The sequence below is a fragment of the Aulonocara stuartgranti genome (genome assembly GCF_965226115.1).
Source record: "Aulonocara stuartgranti genome assembly, chromosome: 7".
NCBI lineage: Eukaryota > Metazoa > Chordata > Actinopteri > Cichliformes > Cichlidae > Aulonocara > Aulonocara stuartgranti.
Window position 1 is genome coordinate 8,385,142 of NC_138945.1, and position 26,869 is coordinate 8,412,010.

The following is a 26,869-nucleotide window of genomic DNA, read 5'->3' on the forward strand; positions in this document are numbered from 1 at the left end:
ATTAAATAACTGACAGACCTGCAGGTTGGAAGGGTCCTTGTAGTTCTCATCAGAGGCAATCTGCAGCTTCTCCTGGATCCACTTCTCCAATTCATCGGCATCACGGCGGAAGAACTGAAAGCGATACGAGTCCTCCAGCTTCTGCCGGCGCACCATCGACAGCTCCTTGAAACGCCGGTAGCGGTCCAGGACCTGCTGCCGACGTTCCTGGATATCTTCAGCTGTCTCCAGCACTTTGGCTCCTGCGGTGTCCATTTTCTGGAAAAGCACCATCAATGACATACGTGCGATTATTTTGCATGCACATTTAAATAACAGCAGAGACAAATCAGCTGTGTATGGAAAAGCGAATGAAACATATCTCAAAATGGAAATTTATTTGGATGAAAAAATATGTCGCCTACACATCCTATCCACATAATCACATTATGGAAAACATGAACTTTAAAGAAAAGAAGGTTAAAATCAATCTTCAGCTTGTCTTGCTGTGTCTGAGTAGGGTTAGATATTTCTTTAAAAGACCCCAGTCTTTGCATTTTCCTGTTTACATTTAAACATTGTTATTTTTCTCACATCCCACTTTACTGCTTTTCTTTGGACTCAAACATGGATACAAAGAGCAAGGCTGCATGCTTTAACTCCCACCCACCCTATCCTGTCTCTAGCTAAGCAACCAAAGGGCCGGCAGCTGAAATACTAAAAATGACAAATGGGGGTGGGGGCGGAAATTCCACATGCATGCGAACAGTAACTAGGCTTCACTACACAAAGAGAGTGCAGCAGTCAGCTCATTCCCACTGTGCCCTAGGCCCCATGGTTAAAGTATCCTTGAACTGTGGCCAACAACCAAGTAGGAACGTTACATCCAACAAAACAGGATACTAATCTATCATTTCCAGCAGCTTAGCTTTAAACAACATATCTGATTAAACGTACTCCTAAATTCTTAATCAAAGCAGTAACAAGAAACTAAAAAGTATAAATGGTAAATGGACGGGTTCTTATTTGGTTCTTTAATACTCTAAGTGAGCACTCACACAAGCACTTTTTTTCTATGCTTTTTCTATGCAAGTGCTTTCTAACTAACAGCAACACACAATCATACTTGGATGGATGCATCAGACTTGGGGTTTTATCTTGTATCAAACCTGTTCTGTCTTCTGAACCGCAGCCACTCCAATGTGAGTATTAGTAGTTTTATGATTTTATCAAACTGAAACGTGAGCTTTTAGCCTCTCTAATAAGAAGCAAAACAGAAACAGGGATGGAGGTATTGATCTGTTTGAATCAACCTCCAAGCACAACAGCTGAGACCAGACTGAGTGAGGGCGGGGCTATGCATGCTGTTAGATCTGCGTGTTTTTGTTGATGCTGCAGACAGCAACACAAAAACCGATGGATAAATGTGAGACAATTTCCTGGATTCCACTAATTCCCTCTCTGAATGACGTGGGGGTATTAGTGAAGTCAGCAGTCTAGCTGTGTTCAGCTTTTTATCAAGAACCAGAGATGGTTTGGTCCCCATAGACGCTAATATTTCTCCAGACAAGCAAGCATCCCAGGGGCTCAACACATGCAAAAACTCACAAAAATCTAGTCCAACAGTGTACTGTAAGCCGATTACGACCATCAACCCACCACCTGACACAAAGTGATCTCCAGCTTGCACCCCTCCCCCTCTCCTAACTCACCCCATATCAGAGGGCCTAAATCATTTCAAGGATTTAACTGGACTCAGCCTCATTCTGCACAGTCATGCTGGCTGCTATATGACTGTGAATCTCTGTCTCCATCACCTAAGAACCAACATGACATTCTCAAGCCGCTGACAAAGGTAACAGCAACAGAATTATTCATCTCACTTGTCTTATTCTTCTCTGGGTTTGCAAGCTTCAACTAATGCACACTGTTTACTCCTTTCTTGAAAAAAGGTAAATACGCTATAGTCAGACAGCACTGTGCTTCACAATATAAGCGCAGTCTCTACTGCTACTGCTTTAACCTGATAAAATCTTAGACATCACTTTATGTTCTAATTCCTTTAAAGCTGAAATTAATCCCTAAATCATTATTTTCATACTGCAAATTTTGCTGGTCTGACCTCATAAATGCAATGGCCCAGCAAATTTGTACAATCATTATATCCCTCTAATGTAATATAAAGATGACTAGTCTTAAGGGGACTGGATACATTATAGTCATTACTGTCAGATACCGGGTATAAATACTTCGACATTTCAGTAAAAGTCTGACTGGAATTTAACATGTGAGTGTGAGCGAGTGTGAAGAACATTAGTGTGAAAGCAGGTCAATAACAGGCCTGTGACGCCATAAACACAAGACTGCATCTGCTGATAGCACTCCCTCCCCTTCTCTATCACTAGATAACAGCTTTCTCTCTTTTAGCCTCACTGCTGACAGTCAGGCAAAGGGGGTGGCCACAACCGTGTTAGCATGCCAGCTATATCCCACAGATGGTTGTAGTCATGTGACACTTGCTTCTATCTTCAAGACACATTAAAAATGTTATACTGGGCAGGAATGACAAAACTTTGAACAACCAGTTGCATAATACTGTGGAAGTCAGCAGCATTCCAAAGTCCAAGTATCTACTTTAAAGTGGACATGAAACACTTCATCTATAAAAGCTAATTTATACCATGGAGCCATGCTCTCAACAACTGACATAGATTTAACACCGTGAAGCTGGCTTTAAGAAATAAGTGTGTAAAGTTAAATTTTAAAAAACCAATAACTCTGGGAAAATAAGGACACTAAAACCAAAACTTTGTATAAGGAGGCCCCTTTTGTACCATCCCTGGGTGCAACAATGAGTTTTATGTTAAGAAACCCAGGATATACTAACATTCACTCTCCATCTCTTAAGCAGTCAGTGGTTCTTAGTTGTTTTGCTAGTGATGTAAAGTTCTGTACTGGCACAAGATGGTGCTAAACATGTTTTAAAAACTAACTTTAGGCACTTATTTCTTAGATCCAGCTTCATAGACAGGTTAAATCTATGTCAGCTTTTGAAAGCAGGGCTCCATGGTGTAAATTAGCCTCTATACATTTAAAGTTTCAGGTTCACTTTAACGCAGAAACACCCAAATTATCTCAATTTAGCGATTGTTCATTTCAATTTTATTTATATAGTGCCAAATTACAACAACAGTTGCCTCAACTATGAATATATTTGTCTGAAAACGTTCTAAAAAAATGTAATGTTGGGTTCACTGACAGATTTTTAGATTCCAGCTGCTTCTAAGTGTTGAGAGAAAACTTGCTTTGTCAGGTGATGAAACACTAAAGTGTGTGGGTGGATGGAGGACAATGGATATCGACCCTGAAATAGCTAGTATAATCAGGCAGCTCAGGAAGCAAACTGTGATGCCAACTTATCAGAAGGTGAGTGGTTCAATCCCCGGCACCTCTAAATCACATGTCAATGTGTCACTGGGAGAGATGCTAAACCTCAACATGAACCCACTGTATCCACTGGTGTATGTAGGTAAAAAGCATTTAAGTGCTGTACCAATTTTTGCATATGAATGTGGCTTGTAGACTAAAACACCCTTTGAGTGCTCAGTAAGGATAGAAAAGTGCTTGTAAGTACCTGCATGAATTTTTTATTGTATGGTCTCTAACACTGTCTATGCTTCCCTTTCTGTAGAATCAAAGCCATTAAAGTAAAACCATTAAGATATAAAAATGTAAGAAGGTATTCCATGTCATAAACACAGCTCTAACATGTGTAACACGGCAAACAACTTGGAGAGTTGTATAATATGGTCATATTTCAGAAACAACATGCCATTGTATGAAAACCCATTACTACGCCATGTAACGCCATGGTTATGCTAACAAAAACACAGCTATTAAGCCTTATTAAACAAAGTGCTTAATGCCAACTTAGATTCTCTGCAGTAGCAGTAGTAGACAGGATCACAGGAGGTGAATATCAAGCCAAGGACAAACCACACAGGATCAACTCTATCAAGTACATGTCTCAGATTAAGAGTGCGCTGAGCTTTCCTAAACACTGGGTTTATATCAGAGACGTCCACAGAGCAGCGGATGAAGTCATTCACTCAGCAACACCCAATCACTTCGGTGAAACATGTGTTTTGAATAGGGGTCACGTCTCATGAGCCGAGGCAGGCCTTTTTCCCTACTGAGGAATAGTGGAGGATGAAGGTGATGGTATAAAGGGAGTTATCCTGCAATCCAGCACGTTTGTGGCCTTTCTTAATCACTAACAAATGTTACAGTATTTGGATTTTCAATATTTTCTGTCATATACAGTGTTACAGTTTTGTCAGTGTCATATACACCCAAGCCTTTACAAGTAAAAATCCTCACCTCATTATGCTCAGACTGTTTCTCTACTCTTCGATCTCTGTGACATCACTGAGAAAATCGAATATGCTTATCTCGAACACACTCAAATGATAGTCTAATACTGACGAAGACGCACAGCCAATTGGGAGACACATCTTAAACATAGTGTGGCCCTCAGGGGAGACGAGGTAAGCTGTTTAAGGATAGACTGAAGGGAAGCAATATTATTTTGAATACTGTAAATTGCTTGTAGCTACTTCAGTAGACTCCAGGAAAAGACATATTATCCATGGATTAGCCCCTTTAGTAAATATTAAATCTATGTCTGACATCGAAATTATATGGTTAACTTTATATAATACATTAAATAGAACTGAAGATAAAAAAATGTGCAAACCAGCACTAATCAAAGCATTAGCCCTGAAAAAAAAAATGTTATCTGACAGGCACGAGAGAGGAGTAAGCCAACAAATCTAAGAGTTTTCTCAAAGACTGAACAGCCAGACTTTGAAGGGCATTTGTTAGGTTAACAGAGAAAATTTTTAAATGTTAATATCAGACTTCATGTGCATGCAAAGAATTTCACAGCAACACAAGACATGCAATAAAGAAACCTCTTATCCCATAATATCTCCATGAGAACAGGCTCAGTTGAAATCCAGACCAGATCAGAAAACTGCAAAACCAAAGCAATACACACACCAGATATGTCAAGTCTGGTTCCTCAGGTTCTCTTGTATCTTGAAAGAGCAGAGGCTACATCTGTGGCAAAGTCGTAGCCTGCAGCAGCATCTATAGACTTTACTGTACCCCTTAAAAGTCTGATACTGACGATAAAAAAAGAATTGTCTCATCTACTCCACAGACAGACGCATTGCACCTGCAATGACTATGCTGTACAAGAGAATAAGCCAAGATGTAGCCCTGCCCATGCGTCTCTCTCTCACTCTCTCCCTCTGCTCTGTACCTCCTCCCATCCCTTTACTCAGCAAAATAACATCCCAGCTGCCCTACGCTTTTCTCGAATCTTCTTTCTTAAAGAAACCAAAACACAAAGTGCAACACACTAACAACACACGGAGCCACACAGTGCTTACACAGACACAATCATTACCTTGAGTTTGGGTTTATCAATTGTCGACATGTTGCAGATCTGTATAGGGTGGCTACAGTACATGCCATCGATCCAGCAGTCATTAAAAAGCCATCAAAGGGGAGGAGTGGCAAAAAGAGGGCGCTTTCAGGAAGTTCATCAGATAATGCTTAAAGTACATCACTATACATTTGAGATCGAATAACTGGGTGTTAGGATGAGCGGAAAGTTCATGCAGCAGAAAGAAAATTAGTAGACTGGCTATGGTGCCTCTGCAGGCAGACCTGATAGGCCTGGAGACAGGGGGCCTAGTTTCTATTTAGGTCATAGTCACAGTGTAGTTCTACTGAAGAATAGCAATTTGTGAGCAATGCAGGCTGCTTGGCTTTTGCTGGTTAGAAATACTCAGTCTTCCATTGACAGAACCACAGGGTCTGGTGCAGCAATGATGTTGCTGATGTTAGTATCTTGGGTCCAGCTTTTTCACCAAGTTACTGTTTCAAATCAGACTGTCCTCATAGAAATTTTATACTGATGACAGTAAAAGAGTTCTTTGCACACTTCTGGATTCCAGATATCCCCACCAATTTGCTTTTTGAGCCAATAAACAATCAAACAGAAACTTTAATTTTAAGCACTCTTGGCCGATATCTCAGGTGGATTTGACAGCCTCATTCTGTGCTCATATTTTAGATTTTTATTTCTTTAGCTCAACCAATGACAATTTGTGTCTGATATTAGTTAGATCAGAATAAATTAATGTTAACTGGTCTCACATAAGCTGATATGTTTTGTTTGTACATGAAAGCAGACACAGCTATGCTTTCTTAAATAAATGATTATACTATACAAACTCTGACAGTAAGTGTAAGGAGCTATAGTCAGCTGCCTCTCCAGTGACTTCCACCGTCCCTCCTGTTACTATTAAATGGCTCAGACTATGACATGGGCTTGCAGAATATGCAACACTGACATTTTAAGTTGTGAAAGTGGTCTGGCAAAAGTTAGAACACATACAGATCCCACTGAAACACAGATCCACAAACAGTTTTTCTTTAGAGGTACTGAATACAGGATTATATGGTATTGTTCAAGATAACATTGGTACAAACTTTTATGACATAAAAGTGTCATATCATGATATCGATTATACAGTGGCACCATGTATTTACATTCCTTAGTGCACACATTAATGAGACAAGCGTAGGTGAGTCCAACTGCTTTTGACAACAAAGCACAATGCTTAGGAAAGTTGCAAGAAAACTGGTGGAAACAGCAAAACTGTTTCACAATAAAAACATCAACATCGTATAACCGGGCTACAAAAGAACAGATGCTTGCTGTTGTTAATATATAAGTGACTCAACTGAGCGCAAAATGTATGTAAATGACAGTGTCATTTTCACATCCTTACTAAACTCCTTAAACACTAGCCTATTTGATTAGCAGTGTCTCCACCAAATTACATATAAATGATTAACTGTGAGTCAGTCCGCACTGAGATACAAGCAGGAGAGACAGATAAGGCCCGATGTTCAAAGGTATTCATCTGAACTGGGCGGCTCCCTTGTAGCATGGCCGACAAGCTAATGTAGCCGCTTCCATAAATATTATAAACCAATGCTTGATTAATTCTCAAAACATTAAGTGTAAAAACTGTGAGTGAAGATCAATTTCACTGGACAAGTAGGAAAAAACCTGTTAAGACTAACGGGCCAGCTAGCAGCTCATGAGTCTATACTCGCTCTTGAGAGCATATTAAATCGCCCACGACTGGCATCATAACAACATTACAACTTACATATAAGATTTATTATAGATAACCCCCCATCAATCAATCGACTTGTCCAAGTTTAAACCGATCATTTTGTTTGAATGCAGCGTACATTTACGGGTATCAATGAAGGCTAACGTCATTAGGTAGGCGGCTAAAGCTAACAAGCCGACCGCCTCAGAGCCAAACAGGTTTACTTCTTCGCTCGTCGTTTAGGGTTTTTACATACCAGCTTAGAAAACATCGAACAATGAAAACGCTTGCAGCTGGTTAGCCTTAGCCATTCAGTTATCGAATGCACGGTATTTGGAGAGCAATGAAATTAATTCAACAAATCGTTTCCAGTTTGGAAACATGGTGCATGGAATCTGTTGTAATATACTCAATTCAAAATAACAGCACTTTCCTACCTCAGTGGGTTTATCAAAAAGTGTTTACAACTTGGTGCTTGTCCAGGCGAAACGACGACGAAGGACGTACAACCGCTGTCGATGGAGATGGGGGTGGCCTTTTTTTTCTTTAACCCAAATGTGACGTCATTTTCAGCAGCTGCGCGGAAACAACCGAGGAGTGACGGGAGAAGCCGAAGCTCTGCTGATAACAGCGTCCAGTCTCATCCAAGGTCGCCAGGCTTTCTTTTTGTTAGTTGGCTTGACACAAACGTAACCCGCCGGGCTTTCTCTGCGAGTAACGATCCATATGAGTGCTGCCGGTTCCGGTCACAGACGCTATCAAATCAAGATGATAAAATGGTGATACAAATCTACAAAGATAAAAAGTGCAAATTCGACAAGACAACAATCTCCCGGAAACGCGTTAATCTTGTATTTTTGCACTCAAAGCCTTAAAATAAACATTTTAATTACAGTTAATTATTTTGAGTGCACATCAGAGCTGTGAAACTTTTCATACTATTTTTACATTAACTCCAAGAGGAAGTATTGTATGTTAGAGTCATTTTTTAAGATGTGAACCTATAATACTTGATATTTTGTTTTAAGTGAAAATTACTTTCACAGTTTAAGTACAGCTGAAAGTGTCATAATTTGGAGAATTGCAGGTTAAGAACCCAAATGTAGGACTAACAGACACAGGCATGTCATGGACAAGGACCGAGCCCTTTTATTTTTGCCTGAAGTGCATATAACATACAAAATCCAGAGAGAAGCAAACAAACAGTAATGTCCAGATGAACAGAATCAGCTTTTTGGGTAAAAAACAAGGAGTCACTATGAGTATCCATCTGGGAAACATGGACAAATGAGTTTATAAAATAAACTTGAGGTAAAAGGGGAGCTAGAAACAGGAAGGTAAGTAAAGCTGAAGACAACTGACTAAAGGTAACATTAGAGACAATACACTGGAGACTATAGCAAAGTAAAACAGGTATTAAACAGAAACACTGCACATCAGTTAATGAGTCAGGCAAGTTGATAAATGCTGGACCTAAGGCCTAGGACCAAGACATACAAGATTACTTGATTACTCATCAGTTACTTGATGAAAAGGTGTAACTACTTTGATAGTGACTTAAGGTAAAATCCCATCTGAATCCAAATTTATGTTCGGGTCCTCTTTATTTGAATATTGCTCATGTTTTCGCTGTGTTATTTTGTTCCCTGATTGTTTTTAAAGGTATAATAATTTCCCTAGGGATTAATAAAGTATGCTGATTCTGATGAGAAGCAAGTTCAATACAGCCAGGCTTTCTTTGTATTAGCTGGCTTGACAGTCAGAAATAACAGAGAGCACAACAATAGCTGTCACATTTCTTTGTTAACCAAAGCATTCTGCTTCGGGATCTCAGCATATTCACATAAAAGGAGCATTTCATCTTCATCTCTTCCAATGAAAATCTTAATCTTCAGCTTGCCCTCCTGTCTTTTCATTAGTGCCCCTGTCTCCAAACCATACATCATAGCACGTCTCACTACCATGATCAGAACCTACAGCTATCAGGACCCCCTCCTCTAGAGCCAGCGCCTAATTTAGACCCAAGAGACAGACACTCTTCCTGCTTTTAAGATTAGGCTGAAAGGAAGTTTCTTTCTGTTAAAAGCGAGTTTTTCCTTCCCACTCTTGCTAAGTGTTTCCTCATAGGGTGTTTTGTGATTGTTGGGGTTTCCTTCTGATACTGTTTTTTACCGTACAATATAAAACACCTTGAGGTGACTGTTGTTGTCGTCTCTTTGACAAAACAACTAAAAACCCACCTTTTTAAACCTGTGTTTAACTTTTATTTTTATGTTCTGGCATTTCTTTTGTGAAGCACTTTGTTATTGTGACTTGCAAGGTACAATTTGAAATTTTGCTTATTTACTCTTATTGCAGTAGCACTTGAGAGCCCAGAGATCACAGGTATTCAGGATGGATGTTCAGGCTTCTCTTCTGTGTTTCTTGCACACAGAGGCTTCTCCAGACTATTATTGAACCTTATTATGTAATGTAGATTAAAATATCCAGTCTTTGTAATATTAAACTGAGGAACATTATTCTGAAATTGTTCCAAAAGTTGTAGGCACAGTTTTTTGCAGATTGAAGAAACTTTGCCACCTTTACTTCTGAGTAAAGATGTAATTAAAAAAAATAAACCAGCCTTTTTACTGACCTGTTGCCTAATCAGCTGCAAAATGTTTCTCAATCTTTTGCTTTTATTAACACTTACTTTTCCAGCCTCTTTGTTGCCCCATCCCAACTTTTGAGATCTGCTCATACCATCGGATTAAAAATGAGCTAATAGTCTATTATTATTATTAAAGTCTATTTTTAGGGGAGTTTAAAACTATATAAAACAAACAAAATAAATATTAAGAGTATTGCCATTGTTACGAATTCAAATATTGGGGATGGATACAAGAGGAAAAACCACAATAACAACACTGGTCCGGCCGGGTTGAGTCAAACGATGATTTTAATGATCACACGCGTGGGAGATGGACACCGTACGCAGACAGCATCAGATCTCAAAATGGTGGAGCATTGATCAAACTCTTATAGCCTCTAGTGGCCCCCACCTAATCATAAAAGCCTAAACATTCACATTCTTTCTCTCACACAGCGCCTAAGCTACGACCTTGGCTCCCTGTTTATCTGCTCCTGCTGAGATGGGGCAGAAAACTCCAGTGTGTTCTGTTCTCTTCGAATCAGACAAATAAGGCGATGACTTTCTGCGAACAGTATTTCTTATAACTCAGCAGTATAATGCATCATAAAACAATATCATTCATTCACAATAAATCAGCAGTCTAATGTAATGCAAATCAGTTTAACAAATGCAATAGTTATCACCTTCTTCTAATTCAGGAGAATAATGCAAACTAAAACTACATAATAATTCACAATCTTTAATTAGGGGTCTAACATGGCATAAAATAATATTATAATCCCGCACCATATACTGGTATTGTACTTTTATACAAATATGATTACAGACTGCCTTTCTCATATCATTATTGTGATATATTCTTTTTTGTTTAGTTTTTTTTTGGCCAGGATAATCATGTAATGATATTTGATAACATAACAGCCGTACTATATGCCACTGATTGGAAAGTCTATTTGATTATGGCAAAAAAGAGAAAAGAAATATTTTTGCTTTATTGCTGGTTTAATATTATATTTAACATATATAAAACTTTCCATTATTAAATACACTCAAGTTTAAAAAACATGAATGACAGTTATTGATGCTACTCAAAATAATGATATTGATAAACACAATGCCTTGTACCAGCCAAAGGAAAATATTAACACCACTGTTTTCAGCTCCATACAAACAGAAGGAAAGACACATTTAAGTACTTACTGGATCAGAAATGCATGACTTGGTTTCGGCATACATACATACAAAAAAGTCAGCAACAGTACAAAACTGTGACTGTTAATTCTGGTGATAAACAGCTCTATTGTGATATGATATGGCCAACAGTGATGGGATGATTAAGACCTGGATGTAAAGGACTACCCCCCAGAAGGAGAGAGCCAGCAAAGCTGGTTTAGTAAGCACCCCCATTTCCCACACCCTGCTGCTGGGCGATGAAGAGTGGAAGCGGGACCAATGTCGACCGCAACCCAGGGCAACACTCATCTTCCACACTGCACACATTAGTCAAACTGGACCTCTCAAAGCCCCATCACCAGCACCTTGCGAAATCTCTTTCTGAAGGCAATATTAAACTGGCGAAACATCTCATGCAAGCACTGGCTTTTGTAAAGGTGTATGTCTGGGAGAATTACTTTCACAGAATTACACTTCTAAAGTTGTTTGCATTAGTGGTTCGCTGTTGTTTTGGTTACATCTTTTTTTTGTTATTAGTCTTTTAATATATTTTCACAACTACCTGTTATGAAAGCCCACATAGCCTTTCGTAACAGGAGCCAACCACTACCAAAAACTGCACTTCTTCTAAGTATACCCTCATAACCAGTGGCCGGGTTAAATACCTGTGGCTCTCTACCATTTCTTTAAAAATGTCTTTACACACCTAAATAAATGCAGTTGTCTTAAGCTCTTAAGGTCACTTAAGGCTCCATAGGGGAGTCAGACACTGTGGACTGCCATGATAAAAATCTGACTACAACAAAAATGAACATCTTTTACTGATAGGGACAAAATCAAGTGTGAGCTCTGTGGTAGGAAACTTTATTACAGCTGAGCTATTTAAACTGTGGTACCATCACAGCCTCCAGCTCTGCCAGCCAAATCTAGTGACAGGCTTAAGTCATGCCACTGTTCTGGAATATACACAATCAGCTGGGTGAGGAGGCTTGCAGAGAGCTGCTGAGGGAAAAGTCTCCAAACACACTAGCATAGGATCCTTTGAGGAACTGGACATAGTTTTGCAGGCTTCGATTAGTGCTGTCTGACTGCTCCAGGCGATCCTTCAAATCCTGCAGCTGGCTCTGGTACCGCCACTCCATCTAAGCATCAGAAATACATACTTTACAGACCAGCAGATGTTTCTACGCAGACAATTTTAGTCAGTAATTCCCAGAAGCCTTTACCTGCTCTTTGCTCCGTTTCAATTGATTAATTTCTGCAGTGGTCCTGCTGAGTTGGTTTTCTAGGTCCAGTATTTTGGACTGGGTGGAACGTTGTTTGTTGACAACACGTTCTTTGGTCTCTGACATCTGATAAACAGATCACACTGGATTTCACTATAATTTCTTTTATACACTATTTCAATGTTACATGCTCTTATAAACAAATTCAAATAAAAATATAGTCAGTGTATGTATATATGAAAAAATGGGTGTATCATATTTGACCACAGTTAAATTCAATCATCAATAAAGCCTATTTAATACAAGCTAAAAAGGAAACATTTAATAGCCAGAGATGCCAAGATATCTAAGGTGGTGACTGACTCAGAACACTAACCCAGAGCCCAATTCAAAGAAATGAAACCCGTGATTATAATACTGCTGAGGGAGTGGGCATTTAGAGCTAAAACATTGCATTTACAGATACACATACACAGTCCATTGTGTAGATGGAGTGGTTTAAAGGAACAACATATTTGAAGCAGTATCATTAAGTTTGCTTTATAATGTTAATTAAAATCCAGGTGTTTCCTCTGAAGCTTGCCGGGCTGTATGGTTTGTATGTGCTTTGTATCATCGTGTCTTTTTATTGTGAATTGCTGTCACACTTGGGGTTAATCATATTTTGTGTAAAGTTCTTTATAAGTAAATCACTATGAAAAAGGATCAGACTTGTTGGCGAGCATCATCCAGAGCCTCCTCCAGCTGATGGCTCAATAATGAGCATTCTCTTGTTTTTTCTTTTAGACGGAGCTCATTGCTGTGGACGGTCTCTTCTCGTTTTGCAATAACTGCTAGCAGGTCGCTATTCTGACTGCCGGCCTCCTTTAACTTTCTAGAAGATGGCAAACAAAAAGACAATGACAACAAGGTGCAGTTAGAGTATTTTCAATGAACATATATTTCAAATTGCGTAATTAACAGGCTTTGAGAGCGTATTTAATATTAAATCGATATAATTCAAATATGATTCAGTGGAATTCTGACAGGACAAGCAAGGCAGGACAAGCAAGGCAGGACAAGCAAGGCAAGCACTGTCAAATTTAAAAATAGACAAATTTAATTGAATTTTCACTTGTTCCATTGGCAGATTTTTTCACTTATTCCAAGCAAAAATATCTTGTATTAAGTGAAAAAAAAAAACTGCCAATGGAATAAGTGAAAAATCTCTAGTTTCAAGATGCACTGTCTAAAAACAAGTTCATATATCTTACTGAAGTGTTACCCTGTAGCTGATTGTGTCTTATTTTAAGTGTGATGAGATTATTTTGACTAGAAATTAAAAAAATATACTTGGTAAGATTTCGAGTTTTTGCAGTGTATTGCCAGTCCCAGTCAGCAGTTCTCCTGCCCAACCAAACACAGCCTGAGCCAGCCAGCTTCCCATTCCTGAGTCAGCGGACAGCTTGCCAGAACTTTTTTGAGGCCTACCGAAAGACTCTAAACTCCTATCACACCCCAGTTTTTTCTATCAGAACTGCAGAAATTGCACCGGATACCCCCTCTGATACTCCTCTGCTGCTTCAGGAGACCCCCTGGCCAATCAAGCCTGGGAACTCTCCTTCTTCAGCCAGACGGGACATCATGATTCAATAGCTAAACAAACATCAGTGGATTTATGTTTGCTCAATTCTCACCTCACAAAATACAAATTCAGAATCCTGATATAAAATGTGCTGCTCCCATTTGACAGGGTCACTAATGTTTACCTCAGCATTTACCCAGCTCACAGGACATTTCTCTGCCTAAAAGCATTTCAGAGACTTGCTGACAACATGATTTTGTGGAGCAGCAAGTGTCTTCTGTCCACTCCCCTTTATGCTATGAAACAACGGCGTGCTGTCAATGGAGGACATGCTCCTTCACTTATGGCCAAACATAGTTCTATATGCTCTCTTCCCAGCCTCATATCATTAGTATTAAGAGGATTAGAAATGGCTGCTTCCGACTTTGTTAACTCCATCATTGTGTTTTATTTTGACCAATTGCAATACAACAAATGTCCCAGTAAGCCGGTTATGTTACCTGGGGTTTGGGTTTTTTTTTTTAAACTGAAAAATCTGAATTTCATGAAACCTGCTTTCTAGAACAGGATCAGATACGGGGTTTTATTAGGAAATGACAAGGTGTAAAGACAAGAACAAGAAACAGCTGTTGGACGACATGGTGGTTGATTAATAATTATATATCTAGACATTATTAAAGTGAAACAGCATAAGAGAAGACGGACCTTTCCAAACTTTCTACTCGCTGCTGAAGCTGTCTGTTCTCCTCCAGCAGCACCTTTTTCTTCTGTCTAAGAAGCTCCATCTGGCTGCCTTGGGTCTCCACCTAACACAATAGAAGGCCTTTGAATAATGTATTTAGAAAACATTTTCACTGAATATTAACTGAAGCTGCACAGAGATGAAAAGTAGTCTCAGAATGGAATGGATGTGGCTCAAGAGACAAGGGGGAAAGTTGGTAGTTTGATCCCTGGCTCCTGTTAAAGTTGAAATGCTCTTGAGAGAGATGCTAAAACCCACATTACCCCCAGTTGGGTATGGTAGAATTGTTATTTGTGCCCTTTTCTACAAGTTTATTAGTCTGTTAGCTATAATTATATTAAAAAGCTATTTTTCCAAACTTTGTAAAGCACCATTGTATCCACACTTCCCAACAAGCATTCCTTTCTGCCCATCTATCATTTATTATCTGTCATCTCCATTTGTTCTTGCTCTTGTACCACTACCATCCTATATTTTTATTTTCATTAACATCATTTCAATATTGTTAATATTTTTAATGCTATCTTTGGCTATAAAGCATAAGACTGTTGTAACCTTCATGCGGAGATCAGTCAGTGCTGTGCTGAGATCCAAGCTGTGTTTCTCCTGGCTGCACTCCCTATCCTGAGCTTCCTGCAGCTGTAGCTGGGAGCGCTGTAGGGCTTCAGGAAGAGGCTCCAACTCTGCCAGCCGTCCCAGAAGCTCCCTGCGCACTTCATCGATCTCCTTCTCCAGCTCCCCCTGCACCGTCTGAGCCTTCTGCTCTGCTTGAGCCAGCCGAGCACAGTACTCATCTGCCTCAGCCTGGGTTTTCTCCAACTTTGTAGATATGGTTTAACAGGACAACAAGGACAATAACGGTGTCATTTCTGTACAATGACAATGTAAAACTGTTGTATCCCCATGAGAGTGTGAAATAATGACCTGCATCTTATAGCTGTCTAGGAGGCCCTCATACTGTCTGATGGAAACTTTGACCTGTTGAAGCTCTAACTGAGACACGGACAGCTTCTCCTCCACCGCAGACGCTGTAGCCTGAGAGAAACAGAACTTTTATTAAATAAAAATGACAGTTCATACTCCTAATGCAATATAAGTCAACCTAAAGCTATTAGAATCAGTAATGGAAAGATTACATCCAAGCCGCAAAAGCATAACAGATGTGTCTAAATTCTGATCAGGGCATGGTTTCATTAACATTTAGCAAATCTGTTATCATTAATAAGTGACTTTGGCTGTTTCACCTTGAGGGATTGGTTCTCCAGTTTGGCAGCAGTACTCTCTGCAGTGATTTCACGGAGACGATCCAGCAGCGCTTCTTTCTCTGCTCTGCCTTTATCCTTAGTAGTATGAAGCTGCTCAGTCAGCTCTGCTATACGGCTGTCATACCAGATATGATAACAAGTTAACAAGGATTAGATTTCCATTCATATAAACAAAATCCATCTGAAAGAGCAAAAGTCCAAAGTCAAAATTCTATTAATGAAGCTTGGTAACTGATTTCATCACAACGGGATCTTTGTGATTTTCATGTTACATTTTCTGGAAGCTTGCCCTTATCTGAATTAAGGGTCTAAAGACTTATATATGGTTCAATAATGTTTAAAAGGTCCACTGAGCACACTGGTTTGTGATATTGGACTAAATAAAAACTCAAGTAAAAATAAATTCAATTCAACTTTATTTATATAGTTGTGATGTCTGCTGCTGCAGATTGTGTGGAGTGAAGAGAGTGCAGACCCAAATGCAGACAATGGAGATGTGACGAAGTGAACAGAAAGTGAGCAGTTTATTTCTGGCTGCACAAGACTACAAACAAAAGCAAAGAAGGACTAAGATGGAACTAACAGAAGCTATACTGGGAAAAGCTAAAATACTAAGTACATGAAGCCTAAGACCTGAAACCTGAAACTTGGAACACAAAGGAAGAAAAGCACCAACAAGAGACAGACAGAGGACTAAATGCACAATGATAACAAGGAAATGGCAAACAGGAGGGAAACACAGCTGCGACTAGTCAGAGACAATGTGACAGGGAGGAAGCAACCCTGAACACACTAAACGCAAGACGCGGGACTATCAAAATAAAACAGGAAACATGAGAAACAAGCTGAGACACGGACCGCTGGGACTGCTGAAGAACAGACATGAGTATATAACGGACTCGACGTGACACATGAAACACAGGCTTTTGTTTCTGTGCCTCCCCTAAGGCGTAGAAACAACAAATATAACCAGAAACTAACTAAGTGAAAGTATATTCAAAAACCAGGAAACAAAAACACAGGGTGCCCAGACCCAGGACCATGACAATACTGCCAAATCACAACAACAGTTCCCTCGAGGCGCTTTATACAAATGACTTGCAAATCTCATAAACTCATTTTATTTTATTCACAACACAATATAGAATATGTAAAATATGAAAACATATCAAGTATTTAAACTGACAAAGAAAAACACTGGTACATTTTGAATTTGATGTGAGCAACACATCTCACAAAATTTGGGACAGGGCCATGTTTCCCCCCGGGTAGTGTCCCGTTTTCTTTTAACACGCGTCCGTAAATGTCTGGTAACTGAGAAGATCAGCTGCTGGAATTTTGAGAGGAATGTTGTCCCATTCTTATCTGATAGAGGATTTTAGCTACTCAACAGCCATATGTCTTCTTTTTCATATTTCTTATTTCATAATGTGCCAAATGTTTTCAGTTATTGAAAGATCTGGGTCAGCCTGCAGGCAAGCCAATTCAACCCCCAGATTCTTCCACTACAAAGACATGCTGTAGGAATAGATTAAATGTGCAGTTTACCATTGTCTTGCTTAAATATGCATATTATGCACACAGGGAGCATATTTTGCTCTAAACCTTTCAGCATTGATGGCGCTTTTCAAGATGTGAAACCTGCCAATCCCCCCCTGACATTTACGTTTTCCAAAAAGATTATCAAATTTCAATTTGTCTGACCACAGCACAGTTGCTCCACAATTTGCAGATGCAGATTTTTTTGGAGATTGTTGTAGCTACATAGCTATTCTGGCATCACCCGTCAGTTTGTAAATGTCCATTCTGAAGTCTCAAAGTCAACCTTTCCACCATCTTCATCACAAAAAACAGTGATGGACCCTGACAGTGACGAAGGGCACCTCTGACTGTGAAACCACTTGCTAGTACGCTCACAAGTCGTTAGCCAATGAGAAAGCAGATAACACCACAGCTCATCCTGCTTTATGTAACATGGTATGATAATGTTTACATTATTTTATTCAGTATGACCCAAAATGCATGACTAGGTCAAAGAACACAGTAGCAAAGTGTTTGCAGAGGGGAACACAGAAAGCCTATAGACTTCTATAGGACTGGAAGTGTTTTTGCAACCTCAGCTAGTGCCACCAGGTGGCATGGATGGATATAATGCACTTCCATACCGGCTTCATTTTTTTTGACCAGCAATCTATGGCAACCTTTTTTTTTTTTACCATCTATGTTACGCTGAGAAATTCTGCATCCAAGATGCTGCTTTTATAATCATGTTACTAACCTGTTGCCAATGAACCTAATTAGCTGCAAAATGTTCCTCCAGACATTTTTTTCAGTACCACCTACTTTTCCAGACTATTACTGCTCCATTCCAACTTTTTTGACATGTGCTGATATGTTCTATTGTCAATATAATATGGGTTTATTAGATTACACAGTTTTCACCTTGAGGCGATTGTGGTTCTGTTTTGGCGCTATATACATAAAAATTTAATTAAGTTGAAATTTACATCTCACACACACGTTTTCCTTAGGATCACATTTTATTTTGTATTTTAACAAAACAGCCAAACAAATGAGTCTCAGCAAGAGTGCTCCTCTCAGAGTTTTGCCAAAGTACATACATGTACATATTGTGTCAACTACATTTTCTCCATATCTGCATGTCTCTCACATCCCACCCTCAAATGTACTGCTATATCCAACTTCAGCTCAAACAATTCCCTGTTTATTTCTCTCCCAGAATGATACTGAAAGCAAGAAAGCTTGATGAATGAATGAAGGGATGCTCGGTATATGGCTACAGTCTATAACCCTATGCTAATGTCATTAGTGGTATAAGGCATTTTGCTCTGCACAATTACCAATGTGACATTTGAAGACCTTGCAAACGTCAAAATAAAAATGTATTCATGGTGATTTTCCAAAAATATCAACAGACTTTTATTGTCCTGCATGCTATTCAGCTGTCCAAAACTCCTTTGTGAAAAATAAAAGGAGTTTAGGATCTTGGGTTTTTTATCCCCCCTTTGTGAACAGAGAAAAGGAAAATGCAGTTACCTGTTCAATAGCGACAATTCAATATCCAGTTTACTCTTGTCTTTTGCTTCTCGTGCATGTTGACTCTGCCATGTCTCAGCTGCTGACAGCACCTCTGCTATCTGCTTCTCCTGCAATTGGAATACATCTTTGTCACTGTTCACTAATACTGGTTGATTCAGTTATAGTCATAGTTGGGCACTGGTTTGTTTTTAGACTTCTCCTGGTATGAGGTGCTTATGTTGATATGCTGTATTTGATTGTACATTATGGTCAAATATCTCCATTTGTTGAGTTCTAGAATCATGTCCAAAGACATTTTGGAAATGTACATAAACATATAGTAGAACTGTAAAAACCTGTAATCTGTAAATCCACTGTTGTGTTTGTGACCAGCTCTGTCTATGAACATGCTGCAGCTGTTTTTTAAGTTGAAAAACACAAGCACTGTGCTGGATTGCTGGTGATGTATGAATGGCTCGACCTTTTTAAGGAGCAAAACAAGTCCTGTTTTTCCTTGGTTTTATGACTTTACATCATATGGCATCAAGCTGTATGCCAGAAAATTTGCAAGGCTTTAACTCTTTGATGCACCTCACCAGAAAGGATCAAGAGCGAGGACACACTAAGTGTGGCTGAGTGATGCCAAAGACAGAGAAGGTGATCCAAACTAAAGATGTAGAACTACCGGGAAGCAAAATAGTAGACTAATGGGATAGCTATAACCTCCTGGGGTTATCCAGAAAGTTATAGCTATCCTGTATGTCTGCTATTTGCTCTCCAAGCCAATAGGACCATGACAATGATGCAAAGAGAACAGCCCTGCCAAATATTTCCAGAGGGTAAGATAGTACTGACAAACCAGCCCAGTTGTAGTAATAAGGTCCCAGACATTAATATCTACAGTACCTACTACTGGTCATCATATAAGCAGCCAGAATAATATTGCTTTTTCTACTGAATTAAAGTACAGACTCTCTATAGGTGTGTCAGAGCTGCATGAAATAAGACTTTTGTTCATAACCCACCTGCACACTTACTCAGAGCTGACTGAACTATTTCTGATCTGCTGCTCTGGAACTTAAAACTCCACATTACCAGTTCATCTACTCAAATTTCAGGCTCACACTCTGTGGTGTTTATTACATTTGTTTGCTGCAGTACGGACCAGAGGGTTGGACTATGAAGCAAGTTTGACAGGCTTTCTTTAAGTTAGCTGGCTTGGCAACTCTTCAGTCAGTGACAAAGACGATGAAGAAGGCTTCAGGATCTGGGCAGGCTCAAATAAAAGAAGGCATCAAATGTTTCTTTTAACTGTACCAATGGTCGAATTAACTGTGATTTATCACATTTTTTTGGAAATCTGGGCCACATTTGTGCCTGATTACAGCCAAACCCACTGAATCCAGAAATCACTTAAATAGAACCTGCGTGACAAAGAGAAGCAGGCTAAAAGATCTGAAAAAGCTACACATCATGGTACAATCTAAAGAAGCAGCCTAATGATTAAGAAGAACAGTATGGGCTCAAGCTCACACTCTTAAGCACCTGAGATCCTTCTGCAACCAACCTCTGAAAATAATGAAGATAAAGTGGCATCAGTATTATACTGAATCTAAAAGAAACATCTCCTTAAATTAGTTTTCAAATATACAAAGAGTCTAGTGTCACTGCATCTTCTTAAAGACAAAACAGCAAAGGTCATTAGGAGGATGGTGAATGGCAACTGTAAAATAACACATCATAGATGCACATCTAGACAGTCAGTATTCTTCATAAGACCCGTCTTCTCTGCGACACACTGGAACCAAACTAACTGCAGATCCTGAAGTCAAACTAGGAAGAAAATCCTGCTCCTCACATACAAGGTCTTAAATAACCAGGCCACATCTTATCTTAATGACCTTGTAGTACCATATCACCCTATTAGAGGACTTCACTCTCGCTCTGCAGGCCTACTTGTTGTTCCTAGAGTATTTAAAAGTAGAATGGGAGGGAGAGCCTTCAGTTTTCAGGCCCCTCTTCTGTGGAACCAGCTTCCAGTTTGGATTCAGGAGACAGACGCTATCTCTACTTTTAAGATTAGGCTTAAAACTTTCCTTTTTGCTAAAGCATATAGTTAGGGCTGGACCAGGTGACCCTGAATCCTCCCTTAGTTATGCTGCAATAGATGTAGGCTGCCGGGGGGGATTCCCATGATGCATTGAGTTTTTCCTTTCCAGTCACCTTTCTCACTCACTATGTGTTGATAGACCTCTCTGCATTGAATCATATCTGTTATTAACCTCTGTCTCTCTTCCACAGCATGTCTTCTATCCTGTCTTCCTTCTCTCACCCCATCCGGTTGCAGCAGATGGCCCCGCCCCTCCCTGAGCCTGGTTCTGCCGGAGGTTTCTTCCTGTTAAAAGGGAGTTTTTCCTTCCCACTGTTGCCAAAGTGCTTGCTCATAGGGGGTCATATGATTGTTGGGTTTTTCTCTGTATCTATGAAGCGCCTTGAGGCGACTTTTGTTGTGATTTGGCGCTATATAAATAAAATTGAATTGAATTGAGTTGAATTGACTTATATGACAAAATCAAACTGAACAGAATATAATTGACAGAAATGACATAATATAAAAAACAGCAGAACAAGTTTAATATCCATGACATTAAAGGTTTTAATAGACTGGTATGTCTGCGCTGTGGAAGGACGTACCATGTCCAGCAGCTGGATGCTGAGATGGCCTGCAGTGTCCTCGCTGCGCTCAGCTCGCTGCTTTTGGGCCCGTGCGGCTCGTTTCAGAGCCTCTCGGTCTGCGCCTGCCTGCTGCTTTAGTGTCACCAGCTGATCTGTCAGATGTTTTATCTCCACCTTCTGCCGATTGGCTGCTTTTTCCAGGTTCTGTACCAATGGCAGAGGATAACAGACGCATAGATAACGATATACTGAAAAAAACATGTCTGACTACAATACAAACAACTGGACAAATATAGATTGCAATAAATATATATTCTCCAGGGTGTGTGTTCACTGACTATCATTTCTTTCCATCCATCCATCCATCATTATTATACACAGCACCAAAAACAGCAACAGATGGCAGAAGATACCACACAAACCTTTATCTGCACAGTGAGGCGACTGTTCTCAGCGTCTTTGCTCCGGAGCTGTCCTTGTAAATGAGCTCGTGTTGACTCCAGGCTCTTTGAAAAAACAGCTGTGCTCCTGGCATTGTCCTGCATTTCCAAAGCCAGCAGAAGATACTTGTTTTGTGCTTTGACATTTGTTAGTTCTAAGATTATATGATATGAGTAATGCTGCAGTGAAAGAATGCCGTATGGAAAATTTCAGATGAAGAGAGCTCTAAATAAGACAGCCACCTTTTCATCATCTAAGAGCTTGGCAAGTCGATTAACCTCTCGGTCTTTCTCTTGAAGTTTAACAACAAGATGCTGTAAAAGGAAAGAAAACATATTATTTCTGACACAAAAAAGGAAACAACACAAAATGGATGTATTTTGTGAGGTTACTTAAACAAAAAGAATTTGTAGTTTCTATTAAACTCACGGCATTTTCAGCTTCTGTGTCTGCCAGTTTCTTGAGTAATTCGTCCTTCCTTGACAGCTGGAGTGACTCCATCTGCTTTAAACCATCCACACATATAAAACTTCACCAGTTTCTTTAACAAGCATTTACTGCATCTACAAAAGTGTTAAGAGACCAACCAAGGCTAAATATTGTGACAGAATATAATCAACTTACTAAGTAAGGATTCATTTATTTGAAAATTACAACAGATCTGCACCATACTGGCAAATCTAGCTTCCTACCAAAACTACGACTGCGACATGCCCCCTTTTCTCACTCTGTTTCTCTTCACTGAGGTTTCCTTGTGTTGTTTTCATGTGAAAGAATACTGTCCCAGAAACAGTTCAATATTTACTCATCTAAAGGCAGCATGAGTTCCTGTGTATTTTGTGCTATTGTAAATTGGCAGTTGGATTAGACTGAGGTTACGGTTCATTCATTGGACCCTGCTTGCATGAAATGGATCATCAACACAGTCCTGCAACCATTTACACTGGAGCTTAAGGCGCAATAGGCTCTCTTTAGATTTCTCCACATGATCTGTGCTGTAAATCAAAAAATCATCTTGCACAGTACCTGAGATTCATGCTGCTCTCTGAGAAGCTTCCGCAGTGTTCGGTTTGTGACCTCAAATGTCTCCAGTTTCTGCAGCAGCAGCTCGTTCTGACAGGCCAAGGCTGAAGACTCAGAGCCAAATGGCTTCTTCAGCAGCAAAGACACAGACAGAGATAGAAACACTGCATCACGAAACACTGAGAAAGCCTCCTGTTTCTTTCTAAAGTTCCCATGTTCCCCTAGTCTCACAGGACACATTGAAAGAGAAGACCCTGAGGTAATACTCACATTGCTACCAGGAGCGCACAGATTGAAAATGGACTCTCGCAGGGCGGAGGCTTGCTTTGCAGCTGCTGCTCCATTCACCTCAGCCTCCATCAGCATCCTGAGTAAAGCATCTTTGTCCTGATGCCCACTGTCACTGTGTAGGAACAAACAGACCTTAAATCACAAACATACTACTACTCGAACATGAGTTTCATAAACGTCATACTCTGAAATGACTGTCCCACCTTTATGTCACATACGCTAACAGGTAGTATAGTTGAAATGCAGTTGAATCAAGCTATTTTCTTTCAGTTGCCTATAGTATAATTAACCACCCAGATCTCTAAGCCCTTTGAAAATGAGGGCAAAGAGAGGCTGTTTGTCACGTGAAGGGTTGGGAATGAGTTTGGAATCACATTTGCCTGTTACAGTCATTCTCCTCCAGCATCTTCTCCATGGAAAGCCGTAACCTGGTGTTTTCCTTCTCCGTCTCCTCCAGCTCTTTGGTCACCTCAGCCAGCTCCTCTTCCTGCTCAGCGATCACCCGCTGGGACACGCTCAGCTGCTTCGACTGACGCTCTAGCAGCCGTTCCTTCTTTTGCATTTCTACCTGCACATATACCGGATAGGTATAAGTGAAAAAGGACATGTGGACCAACGCTTTAAGCACAGAAATCGACAAGAAAACCTCACTGCTCTTTGTGATCATCAGATGTGGCAGTTTAAAATGAGGGCAAGTCTTTCAATGGGGTAAATGAACAGGTTATCTCCCTGCTATACTTATTACACGTGAGTGGCAAGACTGGAGAATTTTGACTAAATTAATACATTTCTACATTTAGATTTTACCATTCAATTTCCAGGAGTTCAAATTTCCAGGAGTATTTAAAACAGTTTCCATGGAATAAACCCATTTATTGTCTGGGTGCCCTTAAATGGTTATGTAACAATAAATATGTAACAAGACTCGCCTTGAAAATCCCATGTAAGAAAAATAGAAATCAACAATGTTTATAACATAAGTACTACTAACAAACAAATTATAATCTGAAATCTGTCTAATTAATAGTAAGGTTAGGGTTGTAGGTTGGACAGTTGCTTAATTCAAACTGACCTCGTTTTTCAGCGAGCTGACTTCAGTCAATAAGTTGTCAATCTTCCTCGTGTACTGGCTGATTTGTCCATGTAGGCCTTCTTCCTCCTCTGATGCAAGGTCAGCTAACTGAAGTGCAGACTGCGAGCTTTCAGGTTCTGGTTTCGGTGGTGTGATCTCAAGGTTGTGCGTTGGCCCCTTGGTGCAAAATATACCGTGACACTATATCTTTGATTGCGTGAGTGTTTTTAAAAAAATAGCAGAGTGGACTGGAAACTGAGAGAAGGTATTACCTCCCACTTATATGTGGCATCACGTATGGAGGTCTTTCCTGGCGTGATCCCCACACCTCGAGTTTTGACTTTAGCTGTGGGACGAAGGTCTGCTTTGTTGACTGCAGTCTTCCCCTTTAAAATACAGTGTGCTTATATTAATTGCATTTATTAGAATGGGCATGTACTATGGGCATGAGTGAGCAAACGGCTTATGATCAAGAGATTAGATTAGGAGAAACATTCACAATAAAACATGAACAACATCACAAGACAGACAGTCCACATACAAATATCTAACCTGAGGTGACCTGCCAGGACTCCTCTGGCTTTCCAGGTGCACGTGTACTGGCACGGTGTCATTGATGTGCACATGAATTGGAGGTGAATTTGAGCGCGTTCTCGTGATTTTCCTCTGTGGCACATGAGCTTAAGTAAGAATAAGCTTAATAGAACAGCATGTAGCTCAATAAAAAAAAAAAACAATATCTTAATAATTTGCGAATAAATACGACAGGATATGTTAGTTTGAGTGCACAAAATCCATAATTTTCTGTTAAGGTAAGTCAAAAACAGCTAGAAAAATTACTGGGTATTCTTTTACAAAAAGAATGTTATGGATATGATCCGACACAGATTCTGGATCCTGTCCACTCTGGTTACTCCCAATGAAGATCATCAACTGCCACCTCCAGCTCAACACACTCATTTCTCTTGTGCACTGCTTTCGATGTTTCTAAACGTTTCTACCTTTACTAACGCTGTTCCTTGCATGTTCACCTTTCCACCTCATCTACTGTCTGGATTCTAGTGACACTCGTGCCTCTTCTCTCCAGAACATGCCTCCACTTCTCCAGTCTATTCCACCTATTGTTGAAGCTGAGGAGGGGTTCATCAGCTTTACCCCTCTGTAGTTACTAGTGCTCCGCACATCTGTCAAGACGTCCACTACTCTGTCTCCCAGACATCTCTATACCTGCACAGGTATGTCATCTGGACGGACTCTTCATCATCTTCACAGCTCCCCTCACTTTCAGATTCCCTAACTTTCCTCATCAATCCTCATCTCTCTCGTTTTCTTCATTCATCAGCTCCTCAAAGAACGTCTTCAATTTCCTCAACACACTTTCTTCTTAGCACATTTCTGTCCTTCATCAATCTCTCCTTTTTCACATCCTTTCCAGCTTAATCACACAGGTTGGTCCTTTTTTCCTTCCTTAGGAGAAGAAAGGTGCTGTCCTATGTACACAGTACTTGGACAGCTTGAATCCAAATACAGTGCTCCTGGCCTTGCTTCCATCTGTTCTCCTGCACACGCAATACTCTAAGTATCGCTCTAAGACTTTACCTTCTTCCTCCTCTCCATCATAGCAGCCAACTCTTTTGCCTTGTACCAGACATAGTTCCTATATTTCAAAACAGTTCCTCTGCAAACACCTCTGCACTCCTGCCTTTCCTCACATCAAACTTGCTTTCCCTCTTTCCTCCTAGGCAGTTTCCACCTTAACTCTTTGGTCTATCAACACCTATCAACATCTATCACTCACTCCGTCACCGACAAATCTGATCCTCATTCTTGTATTTGATGTCTGATTAGGAAAAGACTTTTGGCTGACGCCCCATTTATTAATGTATAACCAAAGAGTACACTTCATATCGACATTGTTTTAAACAGTTGGCGAAGTTGTCATGAGGTCACTATTCCTTCCCATCACATTAGCTTCAAACCTTCACGACAGCATTTTTAGGATGTGTATAGTAAACGAACAAGTCAGGAATCTTACCATAGGAGAAACCGTAAAAACACACCCCCCAAAATAGAAATATAATTCATTGGCAAAGCACCATTTAATGCTTCGAGAGGAGTTGGATTGGAGTCAACGCCAACAGACAAAGCTTCTTTCTGGTTGGTCACTTTAAAGCACGTGACGTCTTTCTCAAACAGAGATTGGAGCAGAGTCGACGACGTTACGTCACTTAGCAACACACTTAACAAGCTACCAAAGAGAATAGCTGAATGAAGATGAATCTCCCCCACTCCCCCGCTAGGTCAATTCCATTTTCTAAAGTAAGCTCACCACTCAGCAGCCATCTTGAAACTCACTCGGACTCTTACTTTGAATCATCAGAGGAACAAGAAGCAGTCAAATGCGGTAAAGCAGGTGAAGTGTTTTTCTTCTGCCATCATCTTTGCTGTCGCGAATCTCACGTTTCTGTTAATGCAATATATGCTAAATGACAGAAAAGGAAAACAAAAATATACATGATTACATCGTTGTCTTCCTTCTCTCACCCC

The 26,869-nt window shown here is 40.0% G+C and overlaps 2 protein-coding genes across 10 annotated transcripts in view; both read right to left on the minus strand.

Annotated features, from left to right (window-relative positions):
* sptan1 (spectrin alpha, non-erythrocytic 1) overlaps nt 1–7,745 on the minus strand; it is a 37,685-nt gene extending 29,940 nt beyond the window's left edge. For 2 of the 4 annotated variants that reach the window (XM_082540511.1, XM_082540508.1), the window contains exons 1-2: nt 7,616–7,745; nt 19–258 (exon numbers count right to left, since the gene is read on the minus strand). In XM_082540511.1, coding sequence (XP_082396637.1) covers nt 19–255 — 237 coding nt within the window. In that variant the 5' untranslated portion in view covers nt 256–258; nt 7,616–7,745. Of the gene's footprint in view, nt 1–18; nt 259–5,040; nt 5,212–7,615 lie in introns of those variants that run through there. The other 2 variants (XM_082540510.1, XM_082540509.1) reach the window with 2 other exon arrangements.
* Nucleotides 7,746–10,098: 2,353 nt separating this feature from the next.
* Nucleotides 10,099–26,559, minus strand: odf2a (outer dense fiber of sperm tails 2a). Of its 6 annotated transcripts, none has more exons than XM_082540719.1 (19): nt 26,358–26,559; nt 24,875–24,988; nt 24,595–24,708; nt 24,323–24,499; nt 23,625–23,818; nt 23,230–23,362; nt 22,963–23,088; nt 22,366–22,440; nt 22,179–22,250; nt 21,918–22,034; nt 21,514–21,699; nt 18,838–18,947; nt 15,760–15,895; nt 15,440–15,550; nt 15,071–15,334; nt 14,479–14,579; nt 12,921–13,083; nt 12,210–12,335; nt 10,099–12,125 (listed from the first exon to the last, which is right to left on the minus strand). In XM_082540719.1, exons 1-19 carry the CDS (start codon nt 26,358–26,360, stop codon nt 11,955–11,957), a joined length of 2,493 nt encoding a protein of 830 aa, XP_082396845.1. In that variant the 5' UTR covers nt 26,361–26,559; the 3' UTR covers nt 10,099–11,954. The 6 variants fall into 6 exon arrangements, with proteins under 6 accessions (XP_082396845.1, XP_082396843.1, XP_082396842.1 ...); XM_082540717.1 differs by lacking the exon at nt 26,358–26,559 and adding an exon at nt 26,121–26,291 and having other exon boundaries at nt 23,631–23,818; XM_082540716.1 differs by lacking the exon at nt 26,358–26,559 and adding an exon at nt 26,121–26,291 and having other exon boundaries at nt 22,366–22,437.
* Nucleotides 26,560–26,869: the final 310 nt, after the last annotated feature.